The 26,805-nt window shown below is 39.6% G+C and overlaps 2 protein-coding genes and 1 long non-coding RNA gene across 4 annotated transcripts in view; 1 reads left to right on the top strand and 2 right to left on the bottom strand.

The window, feature by feature from the left end:
- Positions 1–1,474: 1,474 nt before the first annotated feature.
- On the bottom strand, positions 1,475–2,478 carry LOC133350653 (uncharacterized). The gene is made up of 2 exons (XR_009756096.1): positions 1,822–2,478; positions 1,475–1,522 (listed from the first exon to the last, which is right to left on the bottom strand). It is a non-coding gene; the product is annotated as an uncharacterized LOC133350653 (long non-coding RNA).
- Positions 1,537–16,898, top strand: LOC133350651 (dentin sialophosphoprotein-like). 2 transcript variants are annotated; one of them, XM_061565251.1, is made up of 7 exons: positions 1,537–1,768; positions 2,921–2,971; positions 7,136–7,267; positions 8,475–8,669; positions 9,168–9,240; positions 9,885–11,829; positions 15,584–16,898. In XM_061565251.1, the coding sequence occupies exons 4-7, from the start codon at positions 8,638–8,640 to the stop codon at positions 15,985–15,987; spliced, it is 2,454 nt and encodes an 817-aa protein (XP_061421235.1). In that variant the 5' UTR covers positions 1,537–1,768; positions 2,921–2,971; positions 7,136–7,267; positions 8,475–8,637; the 3' UTR covers positions 15,988–16,898. The 2 variants fall into 2 exon arrangements, with proteins under 2 accessions (XP_061421235.1, XP_061421234.1); XM_061565250.1 differs by lacking the exon at positions 9,168–9,240.
- Positions 16,899–20,834: 3,936 nt separating this feature from the next.
- The window catches only part of LOC133350650 (uncharacterized), a 40,314-nt gene continuing 34,343 nt past the window's right edge, over positions 20,835–26,805 (bottom strand). Inside the window, exon 8 of the mRNA XM_061565249.1 lies at positions 20,835–21,634. Coding sequence (XP_061421233.1) covers positions 21,510–21,634 — 125 coding nt within the window. The 3' untranslated portion in view covers positions 20,835–21,509. The remainder of the gene's footprint in view (positions 21,635–26,805) is intronic.

The following is a 26,805-nucleotide window of genomic DNA, read 5'->3' as shown; positions in this document are numbered from 1 at the left end:
ATAATCACTCGGTCGACATGTGTGGGCAGACCTGTGCCCCCCCCCCGCCCACCCATTTAATGAACACATTCCTGCGGAGGGAGCTGGTAGGAACATTGGGTTGCTCGGTCAATAGCAAGGGTCAACGGCGGCGTGGTGTATTCCGCAAATATGCCCGACTGTGAGGGCGGGCACAAGCAGGCGTGAGTAGGTTAAACGTTGAGTTTTATAAGGGCACCACGGGGTGACCAGCCCCTCCCCACCCAGCCCCTCCCCACCCAGCCCCACCCCTCCCACCCCCCACCCAGCCCCACCCTACCCACCCATGCCCCACCCTCCCCACCCAGCCCCTCCCCTCCTCACCCAGCCGCTCCCTCCCCACCCAGCCCCTCCCTTCACGACGGACGGACACAATAATCCGCTGTGGGCTGGTGTAACTAGGAGGTTCCTACCAGTACAATGCTTTCCTCTTTGAGATGAAGATTCAAAAGCACCACCTAGTGATACAAATGGTATAGCAACGCATTACTATTTTGACAAAATATGCATGTCCACACTTGTGCTGCCTGTGAAATACATACTGCAATGTAAATACTGAAATTGATGGTGTTGAAATTCAGAAAAAGAAGACTGTCCCTGCTATGTCCATTTGCCTCTTATCATCATGCCATCACTTGATGGCACTTTCTCCTGCTGAGAAATCTGAAAGTCTTCCAAGGACATGAAGAGTCCAGCATTTTGTCAGTTGCGTGAAAATAAATCACTTCAAGACAGTGAATTAGCATCATGGTTATCGCTGTCTTCCCATTTTGTCGCATATTCTTCTCCCCCTTCGCAATGATGACCCTGCTGCTGTTGTTGTTGTTGGACCCCTAATCAAGCACTCTGATGATTCATGTGCCTCTCTCGCCCGTCATTACTGGGGGCGTAAAGATATTCGTGGCAGGGTCACCAAAACATTTCTCATTTCATTTTTTTTTCATTGATTAGGTAAAGCCCTATGAGCCATTCGGCTCTTGAATCGGGTGCAACCGCAACAAACAAAACACATGAACAAGAAAACATCTTAAAGTGACTATGTGCAAACAGAAAATACAAGAAAAGACAGCAAAATATTGCAGAAAAGGCACCGCACACCAACGCTGTGTGCAAAAATCTCAGTGGGATGCAAGTCAAACAACAACAACAACCACAAGACAACTTAGATTAAGGCCATCAGTCTAACTCTGTACTACAACAAACAAACATGGCCAAACCAAAAAACTTTTCAAAAATCACCAAAATAAAGCCATAAAACCAACGAAACAGCAGTGATCATAGGAACGTTTATCCCACACATTACAATGCTGTTGGCTTTTACGTCGTGCTTATTAAACGCAATTCTAATTGTATCAATTAGGAATAAGCTCAGACACCAATTTACCGTCGAGAAAGTGACATTCGTGGTGGCCTGTGCATGGGAATTTGGCACTGCCGCAGATTTCTTTTTCTCCCCCCCCCATTGCCGGTCACGTGGGAGCCCCGCGCACGTTCCACTTGCCCCCTTAACGGAGGGGGGCGCACGCGACGTTCAACAAAGCGTTCGTTGTAACGAAAGCGTTGAATGTTACAGCGCTTAACGCCGGTCGTTAAACGGCACATTCAAATGTAATGGGTTATCCGAATAGCATCACAAGGTTTAAATACAACGCGGTTCTTGTTATCTTAGCGTGGCAAACCACCCCCGCACACCCCTCTCAAGACCGAGCTCAGTGGTAGAGTCGGGATCAAGATGGCGGCGAGCGAGGATGTGAGTCGTCGCACGTTTTTGTGTCGTTATAACTGCGGATGAGTTCTTGTTACCGGCGTTTGTTTGTGTTGATCAGCTCTGCTGGCGTTGTTACTACTTCGCGGCTATGGATGCACGTCGATTGAACGCGGCACTGGCTACAAGGGGGCGCCAAGCTGGGGGGGGCTGTGTGGTCCGTACGTTGACGGTGGCGCCACAGGCCTCTCTCGACTAGGCCTCGCCAGACTCGCACGGTTAACCGAATTACGACTCCACGCACGCACGCTTTATCCAATTCGTTTGTCGTACGAGTTTTGGTTTAGGATTTTGGAACAAGGGCCGAGACATTTCTTGCACCGCCATTTAGAAGTTTAAAAAAATCTGCTTTACAAACGCTGCGAGCGAAAGCCGCCCCGGGTTTTGGCCTTCAAGCGAAGGCGTTTAGAATTAAATCGCCATTTGAACTGCGTGTATAAGTTCGGTGTGTGCACGTGTTGTACGTTAGTGCACGTGTTGTACGTTAGTGCACGTGTGTAAACGTATATCCTTCGATTAGCACGTTTGGCTGCGTACGTAACTTTAGAACTTGAACATACATCCCATCATCCTAGCCGGACGAGATGAGTGTTTTTTTGTTAAAGTTAATCGTTCAAAGGATATATCGGCCCCCTTCATGGGAATATGGAATGTTAACCGCAAGCCCCAGGGGCCGCCTTTTAACGTGTGTACTGCTGAACGTCCCTTTGGCCATAGAGATATTCACTTTATAGTACGTAGCACTGTGTGGGCATCCTATAAAAACAACAACCGTCATTCGCCACTAAGTGGCGAGGACGTCAACACGGCGCTTGTCCCAGGATATGTAAACATTTCAGGCCACGTGAAGTGTCGAAGGCTCGCTGGAAGAATATCTTCAGGTGCCATAGGTTGACTTAGATAACTGGATATCCTGTAGGCAGCCTGTAACCGGGTCATAGGAATATGGGCCTTCCTTTGTCATGGACACGCCAATTAAGATGAACACGGCTCAATACTCATTTGAACATGGAGACATTTTTACTCATATAACAGCAGCATATGGTATAAATGCTCACGAATAGTGGATTGACCAACAGTTATCTTTCGAGTGGTTTTTTATTCTAATACCAATTTACCTGTTTTTTATCATTTCAGGATGCAGAATTGGCAGAACTGAGATCAGCAGTCTTGGCCTCGTTCAAAGCTGTAAGCCACGAATTGGATCACACTTGACCGATAATGGTGTTTGCTTTAACTAGACTGTATTAAAACAGTGTTTACTCATTTACACAAACTACAATTTCATGAACTTTATGAGGTGGCACAGTTTTAATGAGTGTTGTAGCGTATATGTTGCTGAAGTTTGTGCCTTGTCCTTAATGAATATGAGTGTTCCACTCTTATGCTTACAAGACGCTCAGCTCGGTTGGAAATTAAACGAATTTGTCAATAATACTGCCCTACAAGATTTGCTAAACATATTTGTATATTCCTATTAAGGCATTTGTTTGGTTGTTAAACCACTAGTAAAAGATTCTCACAAAAACATGTTTGATTTAAATACGCAAGCCGTATCCTAGCTATAACACCAAACCAATCCAATTACTTGGAACATCAATAGTTTAAGTTCCTTAATAAGGAGATAAAGGCTTATAGCTGCAAATTCAGGAACACTCTATTACACGTTACTTTTTAAAAGAATATACAGTGGTACATCGGTATGCGTCATTAATTTGTTCCAGAAGGTAGGACTTATACCGAAAATGACGTATACCAAACTAATTTTTCCCATAAGAAATAAAGGGAAAGGAAATAATCCGTTCCAGAGTATAAGAAATTCTATTTTATATGGCATATTATACATTAATGGGGTTGTATAAAATAATTTAGACACTACTTATTACTAAAATGCATACATACATTAAAATAAATGCATAATAAATTGAAATTAATTGAAATAAAAATACAATTTAACATCACTTTACCTTGTTGAGAGGAGTTGATAGTCTACGAGGAAGGGGAGGAGATGTTATTTTTTGGAAGGAGAGTCCCCTTCCATTAAAACTTCAGGAAGCTGAAATTATGGGTTTTTTTTCTTTTTTCTTGACTTGGACCTGGTTGAGGCTCACCAGGTTTGAGTTTTACTAAAAACCTGTCCATTGAAGTTTGTTTTTGCCTTCTAAGAATGTTCCTGAAGTGTGACATTGTCTGGTCATTCCACACAATACTGTTACGGCTTGTTAAGAGCCGTAACAGTATTGTGTACGCGGGTACTGTACGCGGTGACTCATCCCGACCCATATAAGTTCTAGCAAGCGCGTCGTATCCCAAGCAAGACGTCGTATCCCAAGACATTTTTTCTCTCGTCAAAACACGACGTATACCAAATTCGACGTATTCCAAAGCGGTCGTATACCGTGACAAAGGGATGTATTTAAATGTATTTGTTTACATTGTTAATAATCAGCAGCCATGATCCATTGACTGCTTGATAAATGCCTCTCCCAGTCTTCCCGATCTCTACATTTTTGCAATGTAACAATCCATCTTGCACCTGTACAAGAGCGGCTTTTCTTAACCCATCTCCTGCAGTAGATGTCCTCTCAAACATGTTTTCTACTTTGGCTATAACTAACTGCGTCATTAGGTTACCGCCAAGTTCACTTCATTTAACAACTTTCAATTGTTTTCTCATCATGTGTTCTTTTTTGCCTCAGTAATGGCAAGTGTGCCCCTTTCCATGCATACTTTTCAGCTTTCATAAAAATAAATTGGTCATAGGTAATATTCACTGAATTACAAGATTTGTTCGGGCACTTTGGAGTCCATTTGAGAAAAAGTTATTGATCTATAGTGAATTAAATCTATTCTGATGTCGTTTCCGATTTAACTTCCCACCACCCCTGAGAAAACAAACTTTTTACAAAACCGTTATTTTGTTTTAGAATGTATTCTTTCTGGATGAATACAGCGTGAATAATTCAAGACTTAAGTGATAAAAACTAACTATATACATAAACAATACAAATTAACTGAAGGTTTTGAATATGTTGTGCCTGAAGGCTATAAATACTTGAGTATAACTATGTAAATATATTGAAAAAAATAATAAAAGTATTTATCTCTATATATAAAAGGGAAATTTGTGAATATATGTGTCTGTTAGAAATGTTTAGCATACTTCCCAACATGCAACAAACTTGAAATTTGGCATGTGGGTAGCTTCCAGACTGTACACAATGCAAAAAGTCTAAACATCTATTGTATGGCAAGTGAGCAGTGACGTCACATTTGTGATGGACTAAACTATTAATTTCCGTGCGAAAGAACGGGTACACCTGCTAGTCAAATATATAATGGCCATTATACACACAAATAACTACTATATTAAAAACTAAACAATTAATTTGCACCTATAATTTTGTTTAAACCTTGATTGATAATTATAATTCACACAATAAATGTTTTCATACCACATACCAGTAATTTCTTCTTCAACTACATATCGTAGTACAGGACGAGCATCATGTTGATCTGCTTGGCCTTCAGTCTTGAGCGTATCTTTGAATCAGCACTCGTGAATCAGCACTCATGTCACTGTCTACTGACAGGTCACTGTTACATAGTAGCCTTGAAGAACAGTATCACATTTTTATCTGTGCAATGTTTCCCCTTTGTCCATAAAACACACTTGTTTTCTATTAGAAATTGTAATTATATTGATACAGTGTTCTTCTTTATTTGATATTTGGTGAATTATTTATTTTAATTTTACCCGGACTACTCGGAGAGAGTCGTACACCTGCGGGTTTGATTTATACATGCCGATTTTTATGTCGCATTGAAAATTACAAGGTTTTTTTCCACATTGGCTATGTTGTTATGTTGTATGCAAGTTCACTTATGCATTCCGTCAACAAACGTAAAACAACTGGACACAGCTGACATTTTTTTGAAATTACAGCTCCTGCTGTTGTTGAATTGCACTGTCCCCGAATCCCCTGATTGACAAACTCTATGGTGCCAATGATCAAGTGCTCAATAGATTCGTAACAATTCGTAACAAGTAACATTTAATACCTCGGGATATTTATGGCAATTGAATTAAAGATAATTTGTTTTAATTAATAAAAAATATATTGATATTTATATTCCAAGATTTTGAATCAATCGTGGGGTTGGCGTAGAGTACATTTTGTATGAAATAGAATCGATTTTGAAACTTAACGTAAACTGGATTATAAACCGATTCTTCTGCTATCGACTTGCCGGCCCTACTTCTAGTTGACCAACCCCAGATTGAGATGTTGCTTGACATCAAATTCAACAAAGACTGGTGTGATACATGTTAAAGTTACACTTAGATATTTTTTAAGCTAATTACACAGTGAAGATGGTTAACATGGAGGTAGGATGTAGCTCTATTTAGTCTTATTCTTAACAAACAGATTGGATGTAATCACAGCCAAGTGAGGAACCATACCCAAGAGAGCATTCATTTTAAATACGGAGTGATGCAATAGGACTGTGAGATGTAGTTTTGCTTGCAGAAGTCATCCAGCAGTGGGTAGATCATGACCGATTATATTTTGTACACTTACAATTAGTCTAAGAAACAAATGCCATGTGAATTGTGAAAAATATGAATGTAATAATGCAGTAATGTTTCAGTTAATATACATCAGATTTCTCCTGTATAAATAAAGATTGCTGAAAATATAACAGTGCTCATTGAACATTTGAGGTTAAACAATTTGGAAATTGTCTTGACACATTCAACATATTCGTACATCACAATTCATAATAATTTAAAAGCTATTTTTGCGTATTTAATTTCAATGTTGAAATTGTATGTTTTAAATATACCATGAGAGTAACATTTATTGGTTGACAGTAAAGATTTTGTCCTCGACTCCTGCATTTCATTGCACACAGAAATTAAGATGCTTTTGAATTAGCAGAATATAGTTAATGATGAACCCTTACAATATGGAATTTTGTGTGTTGCTCTGCTGTTTATGATTAAACATAATACAATTAAAACTGTATAATTGCACATTATATTGCTGTTTCATTGATGGTGATCATCGAGGGCTATGTGTTATGGGTGGTTATGTAACCTTTTGGGTCCATATGTAGCTGGAAGTATGAAGAGCTATCTGAATATCAGATTAAAAAAATCAGTCAAATCATTATTCCAAACATAGCTGGAGAGATGATCAGAGAAGAGGGCAGAACTATGCATGTGCTCAAACATAATACATCATTTGACAGACGTCTAATTGAAGCATAGCCACAGTTGATAAATTGTGACTCCAGAATGGCAGAATAAATGTCGCTAACATAAATTACTGACTTGTGCATATACAGAAATCTGGAGATACAAAGATTGAACAAGCGAGTCTGTCTCAGGATGAGAATAGCAGCCATGCAGAGGATGACGAAGACCTGGATGTTTTGCGTCTGGCTGCTTTACAGACGAAGAAACTGTCAGCCTTCACAGTAAGCTCTTATAATCCTGTAACTGTATTCTGCAGACTCATTGAATATTCTGTTTTCATGGGCAAGTACACTGTCCTTTAACGATGGGTAGCACAATGAAACTGAGATAGTTTTGAAATGTTGTAACCTTTGCGTGTGCTGTTTCATTATATGCATTGAATATTAAGGTCATGTATAAAAATGTGACCATATAAATAACGCTGGTATTAACAACTGTCTGGAAGCCTGGCCTACATTCTTTACAATGTTACATCTCATTTCACATACTCTAATAGGCCTGTTGATTTTCATATCTCTTGCAAATGAGACCTGATTAACTCATTACATAGACGCATGTATATGTTAAAGGCCTGTCTGGTGTTCATCTGTCACTATTGACCTATCAGAATGGTTCTCTGGCAGTTTGACATTACTGACCAATCAGAAAGCAACATTTACAAATCTCGCAATTGGCACCACGTGATCTATTTAGCTGCTGATGTAATAAGTCTGCCTGCTAAACAATGAGTAGTATACTACCTAAACTTTGACTTAAAACTTTCGTGACTGCAGGAATTAATATTCTTTGGTTCTTTCGGTAAAGTCACGTTTATTAAAAGAACGGTCATGTTGACAATTTTTTTTATATACCTGACTTTACAGAAAGAAGCAAAGATTACCAATAGTATACTACCTGGTGGATAAATCATGCTATTGCACTTAATAACGCTGCTTATACGATGCAGTATTGTTGCAACTTGTGTTGCAGCCAGTTTATATTTGTCAGAAATAGTCATGTTTTGAGTGTTTGCGATGTGTGCTCAGTGTGAGTGGTAAGCATCAATAGGGTCAAGTGAGTGGTGTTTCACAATGTTTTTACTTTCTCAGATTTTGGATTGGAAGTGTAACTGATTCAATAACCTGCGCTTACAATTATTATCATGGGGTCTTTGCTGTTTCTTGCTAAGCTGATGGTGCATATTCTTAATGTAGACATTACCAGACGGGTATGATGGAACTGGTTTTAAACTGACGTATTATCACCATGACCATTAAAGCTGTCCAACTTCCCATTACTTTTTATTTCTTTGCTTTATTACATAATGCAGCAATAATGAGAAGTGTTTAGAAATTTCCCGCTGAATGCTGCTACAAGCGGAAAAACAAAAACATCAGTTTCTCTATAGCAGGATTTTTATAATTTGTAAAAAAAATATTTTTTGTTTAGGCCACTGAAACAGAAGATGATGCTACCTATTTGCCTGCAAGTCCCGATGAAAGACTAGAAGTGTATCCTAAGCGGAGTAACTTGATAGTCATTCCTCTGGTCTACACTGAGACGGATCTCCAGACATATCCACCCGTTGGCGGAGAGTGCAACATGAGCGTGAATGAGCGCCTGCCTCATCACATCGTCACTGAGGTGGGTTTAAGGAAACATCACCAAGAGTTTAAACTCAGCGATTTTACATTATAAGCAACTTAATTTCATTGCATGGTTCTTAATTGTATGCTCTGATTTACAGAATGCTCTACGTATTTTAATTAGATCACTATTTGGTAGGGTTTGTGACAAGTTCTATATTAGTAGATGCTTGACTGAATTCAGCTCTGGAAGTTTGATGTTAAACGCCATGGATTTAGCTCTTATCTATTTAGCACCATTTAAAATAAGTTGCAATATAGGAAAAAGGCAATAGACTGGCAATTGACCATTTAATGTCAATATTACTACAGGCTGAAAATGTATCTAATGTTCCACGTTTATTTTATTTATATATTTTTGCACTACATGCACATTTATTTACATTTATTGAAGTAAATATAAAAACTATGAAGGTTTTGTGCACATTGCATTTTTTTTGTAAATTTATACACAAATCTGAGGGGGGGAAACAGTAATGTTGACAATTTATGGCAGGTGTGGGGAACGTCCGGCCCGCGGGTCATATAAGGCCCGCGAAATCATTTGGTCTGTTCCAGCCATCACAGGGGTGAGTTAATTAAATGTTTGACCAAATATATAACGGGCTTATTTTTAAGTTGATAATTTTGTATGGCCCGCGAATGATGTTATAAATATCCAAATGGCCCTTGGCAGAAATAAAGGTTCCCCACCCCTGATTTAGGCAATCAAAATAACCATTCATGAGGTTTGCTTATTTCTAAGATTGCACGTGCTTGTTTATGTGCATTGTTTCCCCGTTATGAAAATGGGTTTCAGAGTCATTTAGGTGGGAAACCACTGAATGTAGTTAAAATGTTTAACAATTTTTGTAACAATTTTATGACATACAGCTATTTTCAAGTTTCATGGTGTGCATTTTTTACTCTGTAAAATTGGTGGCTTTTACAACACAAATATATGACAACAGAAGAGGATTCCTATTCCTGCCTCTGCCCTAGTATTCATTTTAATATCAACCAGTGTAGCTAATACATAGTGACATTCCTAGTCTGCTGTAAATATATTTTTAAGGGTGATGATTGCAACAAAGTAACTTAGTTTTGGTTGCGATATAAAAGTTGATGTTGACATCATAGCATGCCCAATGTGTAAAATTGCACAGGGCTTACATGAGTTGGCTTAACATGGGGAGGATTTAACAATGAAATCGAAATTTGCATGTCATTGCAGGGTGCTGAAGTGATGGGATCCCCACAGCAGTCAAAACGGGATGACAAATTCAGTCGCTTTGAATCTGACAGTGACTCGGACAATGAACAAAGCCAGTCAGAGTCAAGTTCGGATGAGATGGTAGACTCGGGAAACCAATCGGAGAAGGGTTCTTACAGGTCGGATACTTCTGATTCTGAAGAGGATGCATGTCAAGGATCTTCAAGGGAAAATAAAGATTATTCTGTAACTACTGATGCCGATATGAGCACAGGAATATCCAGTGCTGAAACTATATTAGAAAATAAGTCGCTAGTCGGAGATGCTTCACCAAGTATGAATACTGTGCAAGAAGAAGTCATTGCCGAAGCTCTTGGAAGGTCTGATCAAAGCCCAGCACATTCTATAGAAGATTCTCATGTTTCTAAAACATCACCAAAAGAAAACTCTCCCTGCAAGTGTTCAAAAGATGACAGAGTGGACAAAAAGTGTCCGCATTCAGACGTGCATCGGCCATTGTCGTCGTCTTTGTCACCTGGCAAGGAGAATCTTTGTGGCCACGCAAAGGATGACAGTTCATCACAGCGTAAAAGTAAACATACATCGGCCAGTGACGAGGATGGTAACAGCTACAGTGAGTCATTGAGATTTAAAGAGTGTTCGGACAGAGAATTGGGTTCATCTAGTAAGCAAACCAGGCATCCTCATTCATCACATAACATTTTAGATCGGAGGAAACATGAAGTAAGCAATAATTTACAAAGAAGGTCTCGTTCTCAATCACCTTTAAGGTATTGTGGCAGGGAAAAAACAGAGGGCAAAACATATTCTCGAGAACGATCGAGGTCTCGCTCCCCATTGCATGCCTTTCATTTACCATCCAGCAGAAATACCTTTTCAGAGGATGACAAAGGTCAACAAGGATATGCTTTGCTTTTGTCCAAAGAAAATGCTCATGCAAATGTCATTGAAAAAGAAAAGGAAGATAGTCAAAAAAAAAGGTATGGGGAGCTCATTCCACTTCCCGATGAAGCCACACTGGAAGCAAGAAGGAGAAAGTTTGAATGTCAGGAGGTGAATGTCAGCTCTGCTGACGTGAAACGTATTTCCCTAAAACACATAAAATTAAAAAGAGAAGTGGACAACGAGGCTGATGCATCAGTATATCCAGTTTTGAAAGAAAATCAGGATGGAGAGAAAAGGTCAATTGAAAAAAGACAAGATAATTATTCAGAGGATCACAGTGGACGTTCAGTAATGGAAAATCTGTCAAGCGAAAAGGATAATGGCATTTATAATGACAGATATCCTGATAGTGATGATTCAGTGCAGCGAACAAAAAGAGAGAAGTCATTTGAAAAGAGAACAAATAATTCCAGGGGAACTGATGGGCTTGTGGACAAAAGAAATGAGTCAGAGACCTATTCGCAAAGAAAGGGGTTGGATCTGAGAAAACATGACCTCCGAGATGAGAGGGACATTAATGCCAAAATGAGTCGGGTGGATGGAAAGAAATCTCTTCAGGAAAAACTAATGTCTCTGGCTTATGGTGGAGTGGACAATGATGCAAAGCAGATGGAACATTTTAAGAACAGAGATGAGGTCAGTGAAAACAAAAAAAAGTCACTGAAACACAGGCTTGGACCTCTGAAGGAAGACTGCAAAAAATCTGTCTCTGGACCATCAAGAGAACACGAGAGGACATTTAATGCAAATGATGATGTGCCTTATGACCCCATCGCCATTTTAAAAAGTGTCATCAATGATAAGAAAGGCACGATCAAGCAGACGCCAGTGCAGTTGGAGAGATACAGACACAGGATGGAAAAAAGAGACTCAGTGCCACGAGAAGATAAGGTGAACACAAGGAGCCAGAGTCCAGAGAAGGATGACTCTCATGCCAAAAGCAAGAGGAGAGAAGGCAAGACTTCTAGCAACATTGAGCGAAAAGTCCTCATCATGGAAGGTATTGTCACTGTTCTTCCTTAGAACACTGAGGTGTGGTAATTTTAAGAACAGGGTGTTTTCATAATCTTATTTTATTGAGGCTACATGAGGGAGATTGGAGAACTAAGTGGTCTTTTGGGAGGAAATACAATTTATGTTTATGGGGGAGTGAGGAGGGCTGGTCACGAGGCAGGTGGTGTCACAAGACTGGCAGATGCAAAGTGCGAATTAAACCAATTTATAATTGCACTTTGATCAGAAAAGCAACTGCCATTGAGCAAAGTCTTGGTGGTACTCCATATCCAATATGTTTTACCTTCAAGGGTCTTTATGGCTTTCCAGAAAGTTTTGGGTTTCTCTTTTGGGCCAAAGAGGGTATCCTGAAAATGATGGTGTTTGGGCTGCAGCAGATCCTTAGGACTGTGTAGTTGCTCCAGTTTGAGTCTAAACCTGTTTGCTTAGTGAGTTTCCAATCTGCATTTCTGGAAAGGATGAGCTGGGCAATTGTTTGTGTTGAACCAGGGGGCTTGATTTCTCCTGGAGCATGTTTGTCAACTATAGATTCCAAGGTCTTTAGGTTGGTTGCCCAATATGTTAATCTCACATACGTAAGGGAGATCAGAATTCACAATGCCGAGAATGAAGGCCTGACACTAAAATTATTTCAAAGAGTGTTTAAATGTAATCTAATGTGGAACTTGAAGCAGATGCATGTGTCGAATGCCAAATATAATTGAGTGGTCTCTAAGATGATTTACCAGGACACACTTTTACAGACTTTTCTCGAGCGTTTGACATGATGACGTCAAGGATTGATGAGTTATCAGGGTTTTTTTTAATATGAGGACTTGTTGGTGAACAGGTGAGCTGAGATAGGTTGAATTCATTTGTGAAGACAAAAGCTTCAGTCGGAGGATTGACCCAGTTCAAGTTCAATCCTTTTTCATCATCTACAAAAGCTAGGCTGAATTATATTTACCATGCAGACCTTGCTTAGCACGACCCCGTAGAACTCTGATTTGTTATGGCGCTCATTGTCCTGGAGAAAATGTTTTACTACAATGAAATCAAAGCATTTAAACAGCGCTCACGAGTGAGAACACACAGCAGCGCCAGCCGAGGCAACGTACCCCCCATCATTCGCTCAGCCAATGAGAGTGACGTACGCTGAGCCAGTCAGACCCCCCCCCCCCCCCCCCCAGGAATTGATCATGATAATGATCATGAGTGGTGAGCATGATTACATTTAAAACAAAATCTATCCCCCCCCCCAATGTTATTACAGTGAATTTAGCCAGGTGAGAACTCACGAGACCAGGATAGTCTCAGGCTCCACTTAAAAGAAACCTCACCACAACGTTTGACTGAGGGCATCACTAAGACCGGCATTGGGTGCGCAGCAGCTCCAACCTCTTCTCCCACCGCTGCCTTGTAGGAGTACAATAGATAGCACTCGTGAGTACAGCACGAAATACGATTGTTATATATTTTTTATTCATGAAATAATGTTTGCCATCTGTATTATTATTAGCGCTATTACCAATACCCCAATGAAGCGCTCATATATTGCTCATACGAAAGAAATAACGCTGCCGGGAATGCATCCGCATATATGCAATGGTATGATTACACCTTTGTAGCACTGATTTTGGTGAGCGCTCACTTCTCCAGAAATGCATCTTGAGCGCTAAGCGAGGTCTGCCTATCATCGTGTTTTGTTCTCGACTTAATAGTATGTGGTAATAATAGGGTTTTCCCCTTATCTGGCAACAAAATTGAAACCTCCTTTGCTAGTACCAAAATATAATAGGGTTTTTCCCCTTTTTTCTGGCAATAAAACTGAAACCTTTTTACAAGGATTCATGTCTGCATTAACCACAATACTTGCAGTCAAAATGCAAACAAAAAACATACTATGATAATATATTTATTGTCCTTGAAACTGATTGGTCCACACCAAGGAACGGCTTTCTTAAAGAATAAGTTTCAAGGACAATGCATATATGGTCATAGTATGTTTTTTTTTTGCATTTTGACTTCAAGTATTGTAGTTAATGCAGACATGAATCCTTGTAAAAAGGTTTAAGTTTTGTTGCCAGAATAAAGGGGAAAATCCCTATTATATTTTGGTACTGGCAAGGAGGTCTAATGATTAAATAGTATGTGCTCCAGGTAGACACACGTTTTTTAAAACCAGCATGCTCACATGGTTGGTTGGCCATTATTTTGTCTTCATCAATATTCGTGCACAGTTTACATAGGTGTTGTAAGAGGCTGATGATTCTATAATACTGGTAGGAACCTCCTGGTTACACCAGCCCACAGGGGATTATTGTGTCTGTCCGTCGTGCAGGGAGGGGCTGGGTGGGGAGGGGAGGGTGGGGCTGGGTGGGGTGGGGCTGGGCTGGTCACCCCGTGGTGCCCTTAAAACATTCCTACGGAGGGAGCTAGTAAGAACGTTGGGTTGCTCTGTCAATGGCCAGGGTCAATGGCGGCGTGGTGTATTCCGCAATTATGGTCGACTGTGAGGGCGGGCACAAGCGGCGTGAGTAGGTTAAACGTTGAATTTTATAAGGGCACCACGGGGTGACCAGCTCCTCCCCACCCAGCCCCACCCCTCCCACCCCCCACCCAGCCCCACCCTCCCCACCCAGCCCCTCCCCACCCTCCCCTCTCCACCCAGCCCCACCCCTCCCATTTTTGGATGCACTACGGACAGATGGACACAATAATCCCCTGTGGGCTGGTGTAACCAGGAGGTTCCTACCAGTATAAAACTCAACGTTTAATATGGCCGGCTTGTGCCTGCCCTCACAGTCGGCCATATTTGCGGAATACACCACGCCGCCATTGACCGGGCAACCCAACTTTCCTACCAGCTCCCTCCGCAGGAATGTTATCCCAAAATCTGTTTTGTATTTTATCAATGGAAAAATTAAGGATGTTTATATGGTTGAGGTATTTAATCTCTGTTTAAAGGAAATATTTAGGACATGTATTTACTGGTTGTGAACCAACATGTGTGGCTAAATTTTTGATGATCTCCACAGTGTTATCCTATCTGGTCTGAAAACATTTCTGTTTTGCATAGAGTAAAGTGCATTGGTTATCTCTTCAAGTGTGACATCTGCAATGTCCTCCTCACCTGAAGCATTTGTTATGATTTGATTTGAAACGATCTGTAAAGCTGTGGAAGTAGGATATTTATGATTTAGAAATAAAACCAGACAAACGACTGTAGTAAACTTTATATAAGGTCCAATAAAACATGTCAAGTGTAATGTTTGAAAGAGTTATTATCGATGAAAATACATTCTTCAAATAAATAAACTATAGGTTACTAAGTTGTGTTATTAAAAAGGATAGGAATAATTATTAATTATTGTTGTGTTATGCAAAAGGATAGGAATAATTATTAATTATTGTTTTGTATATTATTACAAACAAGATAACATGTGAAACTTTGAGTGGCATTTCCTGTAAGGGTTTAATGCAAGAGTACATGATGGAGTGGGCTTCTGTTTTGCTTCGCTGCATAATGTCGTTGTGGAGTGTAAATTATGAGCAGTGGGGGTGGTCAACCGTCTGAATGAAGCTTATCTCGAATAACCTCCTTCTACACAGAAATGTATACCAATCAACAATTTCAACTACAAATTTGTACAAACTTTACATGCAGCGATTGGACATTAAGCGCAGACGTAAGACTACTGGGGCTGTTAATGGTGTGTATTTGGTGCATATTACTTGAACTGTGATTGTTTCTTCTTCAGGGGAGGAGGAGTCTCTCCAAAAACGTTTGCCAGTGCACCTGCGAATTGGTGAAGTCAAGCAGCACATAACTGTAAAAAAAACATTTGATTGTTTAGTGCAGCAAAGCAACTCCAAAGGTTCGTATCAAACGGAAGGAGGGAAACTAAAGCAGCAAGAGGAGCCAGCATCAAGCGAAGGTGGAAACTGGGAAATGTCAAAGCGGAGTAGAAATAATGAGCCTGTTTCAGGATTGGTGTCACAAATATCTGTTCCCCATAGAAAAGAGAAGGCCGAGGCACAAAAGGATGTTTCGGCAGACAAAGAGAGTGAGCTTGATGAACGAATTCGGAAAATCCAAGAAAAAAATGCAGAAATTCTCCGTCGAAAGCAGGAGATAGAGGCAGACAAGAAAAAATATGGCTGAGAAGTGAAAATATGAATCAGTCATTTTTTTTGCGATTGCTGTTAAATTATTATGTGATTTTGTTCATAGTGAGTATCGAGAGATGAGCTAATTGACAAAAGACCAAAATGTTATCCAGTTTATATGAAATGTGCTGATTTATGCTGAGAAAAATACCTGGTTAAAGTTTACCACTATTTGTCAGGTTAATAGTGCACTAAAAATAACAATAACTGTTTTGAAAATGGTGGAATATGTAGGGGGTCTTTGTGAAATAAAACCTTGACAAACTCCATAGCCATTCAGTGGCTTTTTATGTATTTTGAGTAACATTAAATGTGCAAAAGAACACGCACACACAACCACGGATTGCCTTTAATTCTAGCAGGATATCTGCCCACTGTTGACTTGTCCTTTTCAGTTCAATTTAATTTCAGTCCACCTTGTAACCTTTTGCAGTGCCACAAGTTTTGTAGGTATGTAATAAATGAAACAAACCTCAGGTCTAAAGCCAATTACGTGATTTATTGCGTGTTGTTTTGGCATCCTACACTTGGTGAAACGCAAATTACCATCTGCTCAGTCACTGATGGTGATTTCAATGCAGAATATTGCTCAATAACTAATCCAGTCTTTATGGTACTGTTGTTGACATTGCCAATTTTTGGCCAATAACTTTAAAAACACTGCTTATATGAAAAAATCTCATGTGTTACAAGGAGATGTCAGAAGGTGTTGATATTGTAATATAAATCAAATACAGAAAATATTTCTTAATGTATAAAGATCTGTAAAAAGTATCACTGAAATGAAGCCATGTTTAGGTATTTTCCTTGTGTTCGTGGCGCTTTAGCAATCAGTTTTTACTTGTACATGTTTCACATGTAAATATATGTGTGTGTAATAAATAGGTTCCCTTTTTCCACAATGAACTTGTTTCATACCTTGCTATTGCAGAAGTTCTACTGCTGTGTATTGTATGTATGACCTGTGAGTGCACAGACTACATTGTATAAAAACTACATTTATTATATAAATAAGTGTACAGTACTGTATTGAAAATTTCTAGTGTGCCATTATGTTTCGATAAACAACATGCAAATCCTATATGTTATATGCTAGTGGGCTTATGGTACTACCAATTAGCACACAACCACACAAACTTACATACCCTGAGTTAATGAATAGTGTACATATGCGACTACATCTGCTTTGACCAATTAACCGTCGACACCCAGTGCATTATGTGTGCATTGTGTAACTTTCTAGAGACGTTCACAAATCAGACTTTCACGCAGTCATTGTATTAATCTCGCATACTAACAAAACATTTCCCATGTTTAAAGTAGTTTGCATTTATGTCTACCCAGTAACCCATTTGTGCATAGTGTAAATGATTTTATAAATTTGTTCATATCTGACCTTTATATTTCAGCTTGTACCTCAGTCCCCATTGAGTTAGATATGTGCCAGACATGCTGTTAATTACTTTTTATAAATTTCGATTTAAAGCTTTCGTGACTGCAGGGATTCATCTTCTTGGTTCTTTCGGTAAAGTCACGTAGAAGGGAAATACTATTGTATTATGTTTTATTTCCCTTCTACGTGACTTTACCGAAAGAACCAAGAAGATACTTTTTATAACTTTCTTGGAGCAAGTGGTTAACCTCTACTGGGTCTCAATGGAAAGATAGCTGAATTACTGACTTAAGGGAAGATGAAAGTGGATGTTTACAGAGCCAACAAGAATAAGTAATGTCCCTTGTTTACAAAGGTAACGCTGAGATTGTAAAGTCATGCTTTACATATAGCAGGAACAATAATAGTTTATTGCCTTTTGCCTAAGGCCATTTTTTATTAAGAATAATAAAATGATACTTGAATGGATGTTACTTAATTTAAAACCGAGAGTGCACCAATGTAGTCAACAGCAATCATGGTGTTAATATATAGTATTGTACATACTGATGTATAGGATGTTGAGAATATGAAATCGATGTTTGACGTTGCCACAATGTATGATTCATTTTGATCAGATTTATCTTGCCAAGGGATGCATGAAATATTACAGTATGGTTTTAAATTCACAATGGTAGTCCTAATTGGTTATTGTGGCTTATTAACGTGCACTAAAATATGGAACCATTGCAAGTATATGCGGTGGGATTGGCATTTCAAGATCCCAACAGTTAGACGTGGGGAATTAAGATCCACACTGGATAGTAGTATTTTTGTAGAAAATTGTAAACCCAGCAAGAGGTAATTTGATTCTTAGCAAGCACGTGAGTTGTGGGATCTGATATGTATGGCTATGGCAGTACAAGTATTTGAGTTTACACATCATATAGTCTTTAAGGCACTTAGGTAATACAGCATGGTTATCTTTACATGCTATGATAACTGATGCTAAAATAGCACTTAGAGTTTAATTTGCAAGTAAAAGCTATTTGTTAACTAAGTTTGATAAATATGCAATAACGCTGGTGGTGAAATCATGGTGTGTTCTAGACATCTGTCTAATATGTACAGTCAAAATATCAATACAGTAAACAGTAAACAAATAACTGCATTTTTTTAACGCCAGAACATTTGGAATATTCTCAAAAAAATGCGTGAAGTTTTCTCCTTTTAAAATAAAATAAAAGTCCGATGCTAAGAAATGTTAATTTAGCTAAGCTAATTCATTAACACTGCCACAAGCAATTAAATAACAAAACAAGGCTACCTTCCAAATATAGGTCTCGGTGGACAATGCTATTCATAATTTAGCCACAATTAAGTTCAATAACTAAAGTAAAATACATTCGGCACAAAGTTAAATACAATTTTCACGGTCTGAAAATTGTGATAATGCATATGTATACCAATTAAGTACAATATACGCCACGTGTATAGTTTCATAATCCCTCGGGTCCATTTCCTTTTCGCAATTTAACGAAACCACTACAAAAAGTGCATAAAAAAACGATGCTAAAACATTGTTCTATTTCAAATCTCCATATTCATACGTGTTGCCAGGGTGACAAACACCACAGACTATTGATACCTATACACACCGACCCAGCAAAATCACGTGCTACATAGAGGTGAAGGAAGGTATATTGTCTATTCTTCAAACTGAGCTGTTTTTTCTCGTGTTCCACAATGAGCAGGATGTTAGGCATGCATAGTGAACAGCGTGCCGAGTGATGACGGAGTGCAAATAAGGGTTACAGTTTCACACATTGGCTTTCGCGACCAATATCTATAATAGACGTTTGGGTTCGATCGCGGAGATGCATTCATTGACCCCCCTTTGGCCTTCGTACCTGACTGGCTCACAAGTGATAACATCACACTTATCCCTCTAAGAACGAAACAGGAGGGTGTATCCACAACTCTGGCTGTCGCCTGATGATGCTGGTTGTAATTACTGGCGAAACGTCTTACTCCAATTGTAAATGTTGTGGGTTTACTCTCCAACACACCGGTGTGATGTGCTAGTAACGAATTGGCATGTTTTGTTTGTGACAAACCTTACTAATTGGCTGTGTCGGGTGATGGTGGGTTTAACGACACATTTATGCGATCTAATACACAAACAACCTCTATTAAGGGTTACAGTACAGTGTTTGGGAGTGAATACAATCGATTCTGAGCTGACGACGCATACCAAGCTTGCGTCTAGTTGGGACATGTGCGTGCTGGTGTGAGCATACCACAACGTAAACACAAATAGTTGTAAAGTTCAGATTTAGAAATGATGGCCGTGTGTGCCGATTCTCGTTTCTCTACGCTACCACTGTTGACTTGCTGTACGTACTGTTGCTGCTGCATGCATGCCCTGGGTATAGCTGTTGAATTGATTTCTTAGACGTAACCTTTCCTCCACTGCATGGTCCTTTTCATGAGATCACTGCGTAGATCTTTCTCACCAGTGTTGCCGTAAATGACCCATTAGCTCGACTGGTCACATGTTTGAAGTTAATCACCAGTTCAGCCCAGCCTTTATTGTATATCATCATGGGATTGGCCTACAGTAAGTCAATCCTGGGGGTACATTTTCAATAATGGTTTTAATGCTTCCACGTATCCACGTAACACAAAGCAGACCTGCTGCTGAGCAGTATATGGTATCTCCTTTGAAGCGTTTTTTGTTGTTCATGGCACCAAGTGAAGATGTTGCGTTACCATGGGAATGCACATTAATTTCTGTTGCTACCCATCGTTGGTTCCATGGTGACTGGGCTTCCGCATCTCGACGGCGAATTATCATTTGTACACCTACATTTTTATTAATTTCTTAGTAATATAAATTGCACTACGTAACTAATATATACCCAAACCGCCCTAAAATAAAACAACATTTTTTTTATTTTTCAGGAATTGACCCTCTTTAATAGCACACAAATAAGGACCAGTGGGCCAAAACATCACCTAATTTCTTTCCCTTTTAAGGCCAGTTTTGACGAATGTGTTGAGGATTTTCTTGCTTCTGCTACAATGCCACTACGTTATCACCAAATTATTAGTTCAATTTACACCGAGTAGAATACATTAAGTGGAATAACCCTGAGTGTATACGAGAAGCAGTTCAGTTGGTGATGCTTTTGAAAGGCTTCTCACCGTGTATGGATAATATGGATTTGTATTCTTAGGTTTTTTCGGTAAAGTCACGTAGGTAAAACATTAAAATGAATCATTTACTTGATACAGCTGTCGTGGCTGTGACGGTTCCACCTGAAGACGGAAGCTTGTGTTGCCTCCGAAACGTGATTTTTATTTTATTTAACTTTTATTAATTTTAATGTTTTACCTACGTGACTTTACCGAAAAAACCTAAGAATATGAATCCTTGCAGTCACGAAAGCTTCAAATATAGAATATGGATTTGCCATGAACAGAGGACTACAATACTCACAAAGCATGTAATATAATTTAACCGTGAAGTGCTCTGGAAATGTAATACGTCTACACGGTCCATTTAAAAGGCAGCATGTTACATTGCTGTGATCTCGACGCCAGCAATTTAGGTGTTCATCGGTAATCACTGTGATAAGCCACGTGCTAGCTGCTAGTATGACACACCTTTGTGGTGTAAAGAACGTCAGCGTTTTGATCTGGTGCCCCGAAGTTTAATGGTTGTACGCCACAAAAAAGAACCGGGTGATGCACAGGAATTGACTCATTCACACTTCATTAGAGTACTCTGTGTACTAGAGCGACAATCGTCATCACAATCGCGTACACTGCGGCGTTATCACACAGCGCGTGTCTCGTAGCACTTCGCAGCTCGCGTGTACTTGATCCCACAGTGCCACACAAAAACCACTGGCCGACCCAGTGCGCATCCCGTGTTTTCAATTCACCCCTTTCTACAGAAAATCCATAGGCACGAGATTCAAACAAATAGACGCTTCGCACTCTGATTAATGGGCGCGCTACCGTCGCGAAAGTGGCACGCGACCCGGATGATTTGGGATTCGCAGCCGCGCTCGAGTTTGGGGGGATGGGTGCGATGCGGGCCTGGACCACGGTCCCCACCGCTGCCATTCCGGCTGCCCTCACGGGGCATCCTTTTGCTTGTGGGGCAGTCGTCCTTCCCTCCGCTTCGCGTGCTGTGTGCCGACCTTGCGCGCGATATCCATCGCGGCGCGGTCGATTTGGGCGTAGTTCACCGGGGAGCCTACTGGGGTGGGAGCAGACACGTGGCATTCGAGGAATGGGAGCAGATGGCAGGAGACATTTCAGACGGTTTTGTGCAATTACATTACGAATGTACGCAGTGCGTGTGTCAATATTACATTTTAATGTGCCACATTCCTTTTTAGTGTGTTCAGTGTCACATCCGAGGCTTGGTTTGTAAGTGGCAACTAAGTAGAGGTGTTATGAAAAGGCTGGATATTTATTATTAAACTGATTAAGTGGGGTTTTTTTTTTACAAAAGATAACAAATATTTCTTAATTCTTTCGGTAAAGTCACGTAAAAGGGAAATAATAAAGTAATACGAAATAAACCAATTAAATAAATAAATAATTCTCGCGACGTTTCGGCCACAACACATGCAGCCGTCTTTATAAACGTGTGTTGTGGCCGAAACGTCGTGAGAATTTTTTTAATTTTATTATGTTTTATTTTTATTATTTTATTATTTCCCTTTTACGTGACTTTACCGAAAGAACCAAGAAGATGAATCCCTGCAGTCACGAAAGCTTTAAATCGAAAAATATTTCTTACTCTTACAGCCTTGGTTATAGGGTATCTCCTTACATGATTTCTCTTCCGATTTTTAGGGTGCCATTCTCTCAATGCAAACTCATTGTAGCGATCCATCATTATTTTAATAAATGGCTTTGATAATTGCTGCATATTTTTCTAATAACGCCTTTGCTTTGCTGATAGCTTCAGTTTCCCATGAATCACGTGTATTTGCATTGTTTATAAACGTCAGGAATATTAGTGCATGAACTGTGTTTGGTACTCGTGTGTATTTTCTAGAGTTTGGTTGAGAGTATGCCTGTGGTCATTGTGAGATATGTATGCAAGGTTGGCAGATCACTGAAAAATGTCGCGGGCTCTTCAATGTGTATTGAAAAAAAAACAAGCAGAGCATTAGCTTGGAATATTATTGGAAAATGACATTAATTACAGAACAATTGCTCTCAAAGAACCACGCTGAAGCATTACACCTGGCGCTAATTTAGCATCACATTGGATGCAGGTGTGACTTGCCTTTTGCTCCACCAAACTGACTCGGCTGAATCCTATTTACTCGGAGTGTAAATCGGATCGATCATAAATCAGAAACAGCTCTATACCTGCCTCATCTGATCTGGCGGTTCAGGAGATCAGCTGAGCATATTGCTGCAATTGGTATTGATTCGAAATGAAAATCAGATTGTAACAACATTGCTACATTTAATTGGCTAATTTATATTATTTTACATGCAGAGAACCGGTAAAAATAACACGATACATTCCGCAACTGTCGTGCGTAAATACGATGTAATCACACCGCATTTAAAGCAAACTGACATAAATACGTTGTAAATAAGTAACACTAAATAATAATCAGCGGTCAACATAAAATACAATTCCTATGCATATCGTGTCTGGATATAACAGCATCTGAACACACTGAACAGAAACAGCCATAATTTATGTTCGAGTGACTTGGACAAAGGGCAGGGGAGTCTGCCGTACGATGTTTTTGCGAGCAGCATCGAAATAAGCGACTTCCAACTGAGCGGAGGGTGAATGGGGATTGGCTTTGTTTGGAATTGGATTTCGATACAATTCGGGCCGTGTGATCGTACAACATTAAAAGAAAAACCTGAATCGCACAACCCTATTTCCTATTTAGCTTCTGAGGTTTCGTGAATCGTAATGACGTAGCGCTCTAAGGTGCGACATACTGTGCTGTTTACAAACACGAAGATTCCATTGGGACGTTTTTATTTTGACTGGTGCGAGCCTTGTCAATGGAGTTTGAAGCAGAAGGATTTTAAATGTACTATTATTTTACCAGACAAATTACAAAACAGATTATCAAGTACATTCATTTTACATCATGGGACCTCCTTTGCCAGTACCAGAATATGAGAGTAGGTTTTCCCCTTTTTTCTGCAACAAAACAGGTGTTGCGATCTTCTTGGTTCTTTCGGTAAAGTCACGTAGAAGGGAAGTAATAAAATAATAAAAATATGTTTTATTTTTATTTTTATTATTTTATTACTTCCCTTCTACGTGACTTTACCGAAAGAACCAAGAAGATGAATCCCTGCAGTCACGAAAGCTTTAAATCGAGGTGTTGAGATGTTAAAACACAAAACTGAAACCTTTTACAAGGAATCATGTCTGCATTAACCACAATACTTGTGGTCAGAATGCAAAAAAAACGTACTCTGATAATACATGCATTGTCTTTGAAACTGATTGGTCCACACCAGAGACAGCTTTCTTTCGAGCCTAGTCTCAAACGCCAAAAGGCGTCCTCTGGTCTAACACCGTTCATTGTCCACATCTCTGGTGTGAACAATGCATATATTATCAGAGTATGTTTTTGTTTACATTCTGACCACAAGTATTGTGGTTAATGCAGACATGATCCTTGTACAAGGTTTCAGTTTGGTGTTTTAACATCTTAACACCTCTTTTGTTGCCAGAAAAAAGGGGAAAACGTATTCTCATACATTCATTTTATTCATAAATTGAATTACAATACTGTATTTTAAAGCATTTTAAATATAGCTAAATAAGCAACTGTTATTATGCTAACATGACGACTATTGGGGGAATAAAACACGTACCAATCATTAGTTCAGACAAATTATCATTTTAACAACAAACTCTTTGGTATGTTGATTTAAAACACACATTTTATATGGAAACAATTTAAGCATTATCTTAGATTCTAGAAATATCTCAAAATCTGGCTCCAGCACGAGCACATCAATGCCGTACATTGTGTCTCTCTCAGCAGCTGTTTACCATACGTAGCTCGGCTTAGGAGACCGCAACTGTCTGCATTTATCAATTATCATTGTGCTGCTGGTGTAAACTGGTGTTATTGTAAATGCGCATAAACACGCTTTAGAGTTCAGCAGCTGTTCCAGTTCTGTTTAACGAAGCATACACAGTGGTGTGATTGTCTTCCCACTTTCAAAATACGCTTTTGCGAACAATTGTGACAGAAACACATTTTCATTTGTTTCAGACGTGGTGCATTATAAAAAAAATGGCTTTCACATTGGGTCATCCAGATGCCAGCATTTTATACATATATTTAAGTTAAATTAAACATTACCGCAGTACAGTGTGCATGTTATGTCGAGTCTCATTGACTATTGTTATTTTGTCTAGCAATTTTCCAAACGAATATAAATGCTGCCAAAACCCAGTGGATTTGAAAAACCAGAGGTCGCCAGTTAGATCTCCTGGTGTAGCAGTTGAAGCGGTGTTTCTTAAATCCCCTGTCTGTGTTCATCCAGCAGTATTAAAAAAGGTACACCACGGTTAGTCCATCGACAGGTCACGTATGAGAGGGATGGAGTGAGTGCCGGATGAAGCTAGTGCGGGGCCTGTAGCATATGTTATAAAGGGGCCCTAAAAAAAAACATAAATATTCAAACAAATGTTTAACTTGCATAGTAAAGTATTGTTATTTTTTTCATTTGCTATACAGCCAGATAATACGACAAATCGCTAACCTTAAACACCCAGTCGTTCATAAAAGTTGAAGGCAGTATAGTACTATAGTAATGGAGGAAGTGCAGAATCACTGAACTGGAATTGATAGGATAATTGGTTTTTTACCCTTTTATCTGGCAACAAAACTGACACCTTTTTTACAAGGAGTCATGTTTGCATAGACCACAATACCTGCAGTCGTAATGCAAAAAAAACACAACTCTGATAATGTATGCACTGTCCTTGAAGTTGATTGGTCCACACCCGAGACAGCTTTCCTTAGAGCCTAGTCTCACTTGGTGTTGGACCAGATGACGCCAAAAGGCGGTTTTGTTGCCAGATAAAAGGGTAAAATACCAATTATCATATTTTTTCTTCTGGCAAATGAGGTTCTAATGGTGGAATTGATAGCTTGACAGCATTTAGCGCAGGGCCCTTGAAAGTGCGGGGCCCGTAGCACATGCTACTTTTGCTACTAGGATAATCCGGCACTGGATGAGGTATGGGTACTCTCACATCTTCTGAGACGTCCCGCCAGCGTAGAAGAGTGGGCTAAATACCCTCTAGCGGGGCTGTCTAGAGCTCACTCAAGTGAAGGCCTTTCTAACAGCAGTGACAAGAGAAAACACATGCAGGACTGTTACCTTTTGCAGTTGCTTTCATACAAGAAAAAATATAATGCACAGTAATTAGAACTTGGGTTTTTTTGTGGCGAATATGATTCGTAATTTATTTTTGGGTGAGGCCCAAGTAGTGATCTGACCAAATCTGTCATTAAAAACCCTCCAAAACCCGACACAGCCAAACGAATCGGCATGTAGTGAAACAATGTACATCGCAAGATCATTTGTTTGGCTATGTTGAGTGGTGAAGGGTTCTAATGACATAGATTTGGTCAGATGTTTAGGTGGCCTAAACAAATAGTCAATTATTAATCGGTACAATTTAGTATAACTTTTTTTCTAAATTGTAGACCATTAATACTAAATGAGTTTCAGATCTGAAACGATTGTGTCGCAATGTTTACTGCATGACTTTAATGTGTGCTCTACTGAGCCTCATAGCTGCCTCCTCAGTGGGCTCCAGCTGCCGTGAGAAACTGACCCATCCCTTTGCTCAGTTCAGCTTAAAGATCCCCCGCTGCTTGCTTACTGTGCCTGCTTTAACCATGTGGTAGCAGTTTACAAACCATTCTTTCACAAAGTGGAAGTAGTGTTTTCCGCGTGTTGGGTTCGTTCATTCAAAACTCTATATCAGATACAGGACTATGAACAGTACATGTTGATTGCTGTGTCAACGCCCGAGTCACCATCTGCTCTCTTCCACAGTAACACTAAGTTTTCTCTTCAATGGACTTTCACTAATCATTCAAACCTCGTGGGTATCAAAGATGTTGTATATCTGTCCCCCCCAAGTAGAAAATAAAAGTATTTTTTCCACAACCATGACCTTCTGGGAGTGTATTGTTTATTCAACACAAGCAAACTCTGGACCAGCCTTGGCATACAGTATCATTTGCAGGGTCAGATTTGCTTCCACTAATGCTGATTAACTGCAAAATGTTACAGGGCAAGGACTCTTTTCGCAGCGGCTTTTGGCTAACCATCGAACAAAGACGGTCACTGCATTAGATACACTTCTGCGGCCGTCTGAAACGCTCTTCATTCTGA

The sequence above is a fragment of the Lethenteron reissneri genome, chromosome 34, assembly GCF_015708825.2.
Source record: "Lethenteron reissneri isolate LAM-NWPU_2019-01 chromosome 34, ASM1570882v1, whole genome shotgun sequence".
NCBI classification, from domain to species: Eukaryota; Metazoa; Chordata; class Hyperoartia; order Petromyzontiformes; family Petromyzontidae; genus Lethenteron; species Lethenteron reissneri.
The sequence above is the reverse complement of the archived record's forward strand: the minus strand, read 5'-3'. Positions and strand labels throughout refer to the sequence as shown.

Excerpts from the sequence above, each read along its gene's own strand:
- LOC133350651 (XM_061565250.1), top strand. Across the intron at positions 8,670-9,884 it reads CTCATCACATCGTCACTGAG|GGTGCTGAAGTGATGGGATC; the intron begins GTGGGTTTAAGG and ends ATGTCATTGCAG. Across the intron at positions 11,830-15,583 it reads AAAAGTCCTCATCATGGAAG|GGGAGGAGGAGTCTCTCCAA; the intron begins GTATTGTCACTG and ends TTTCTTCTTCAG.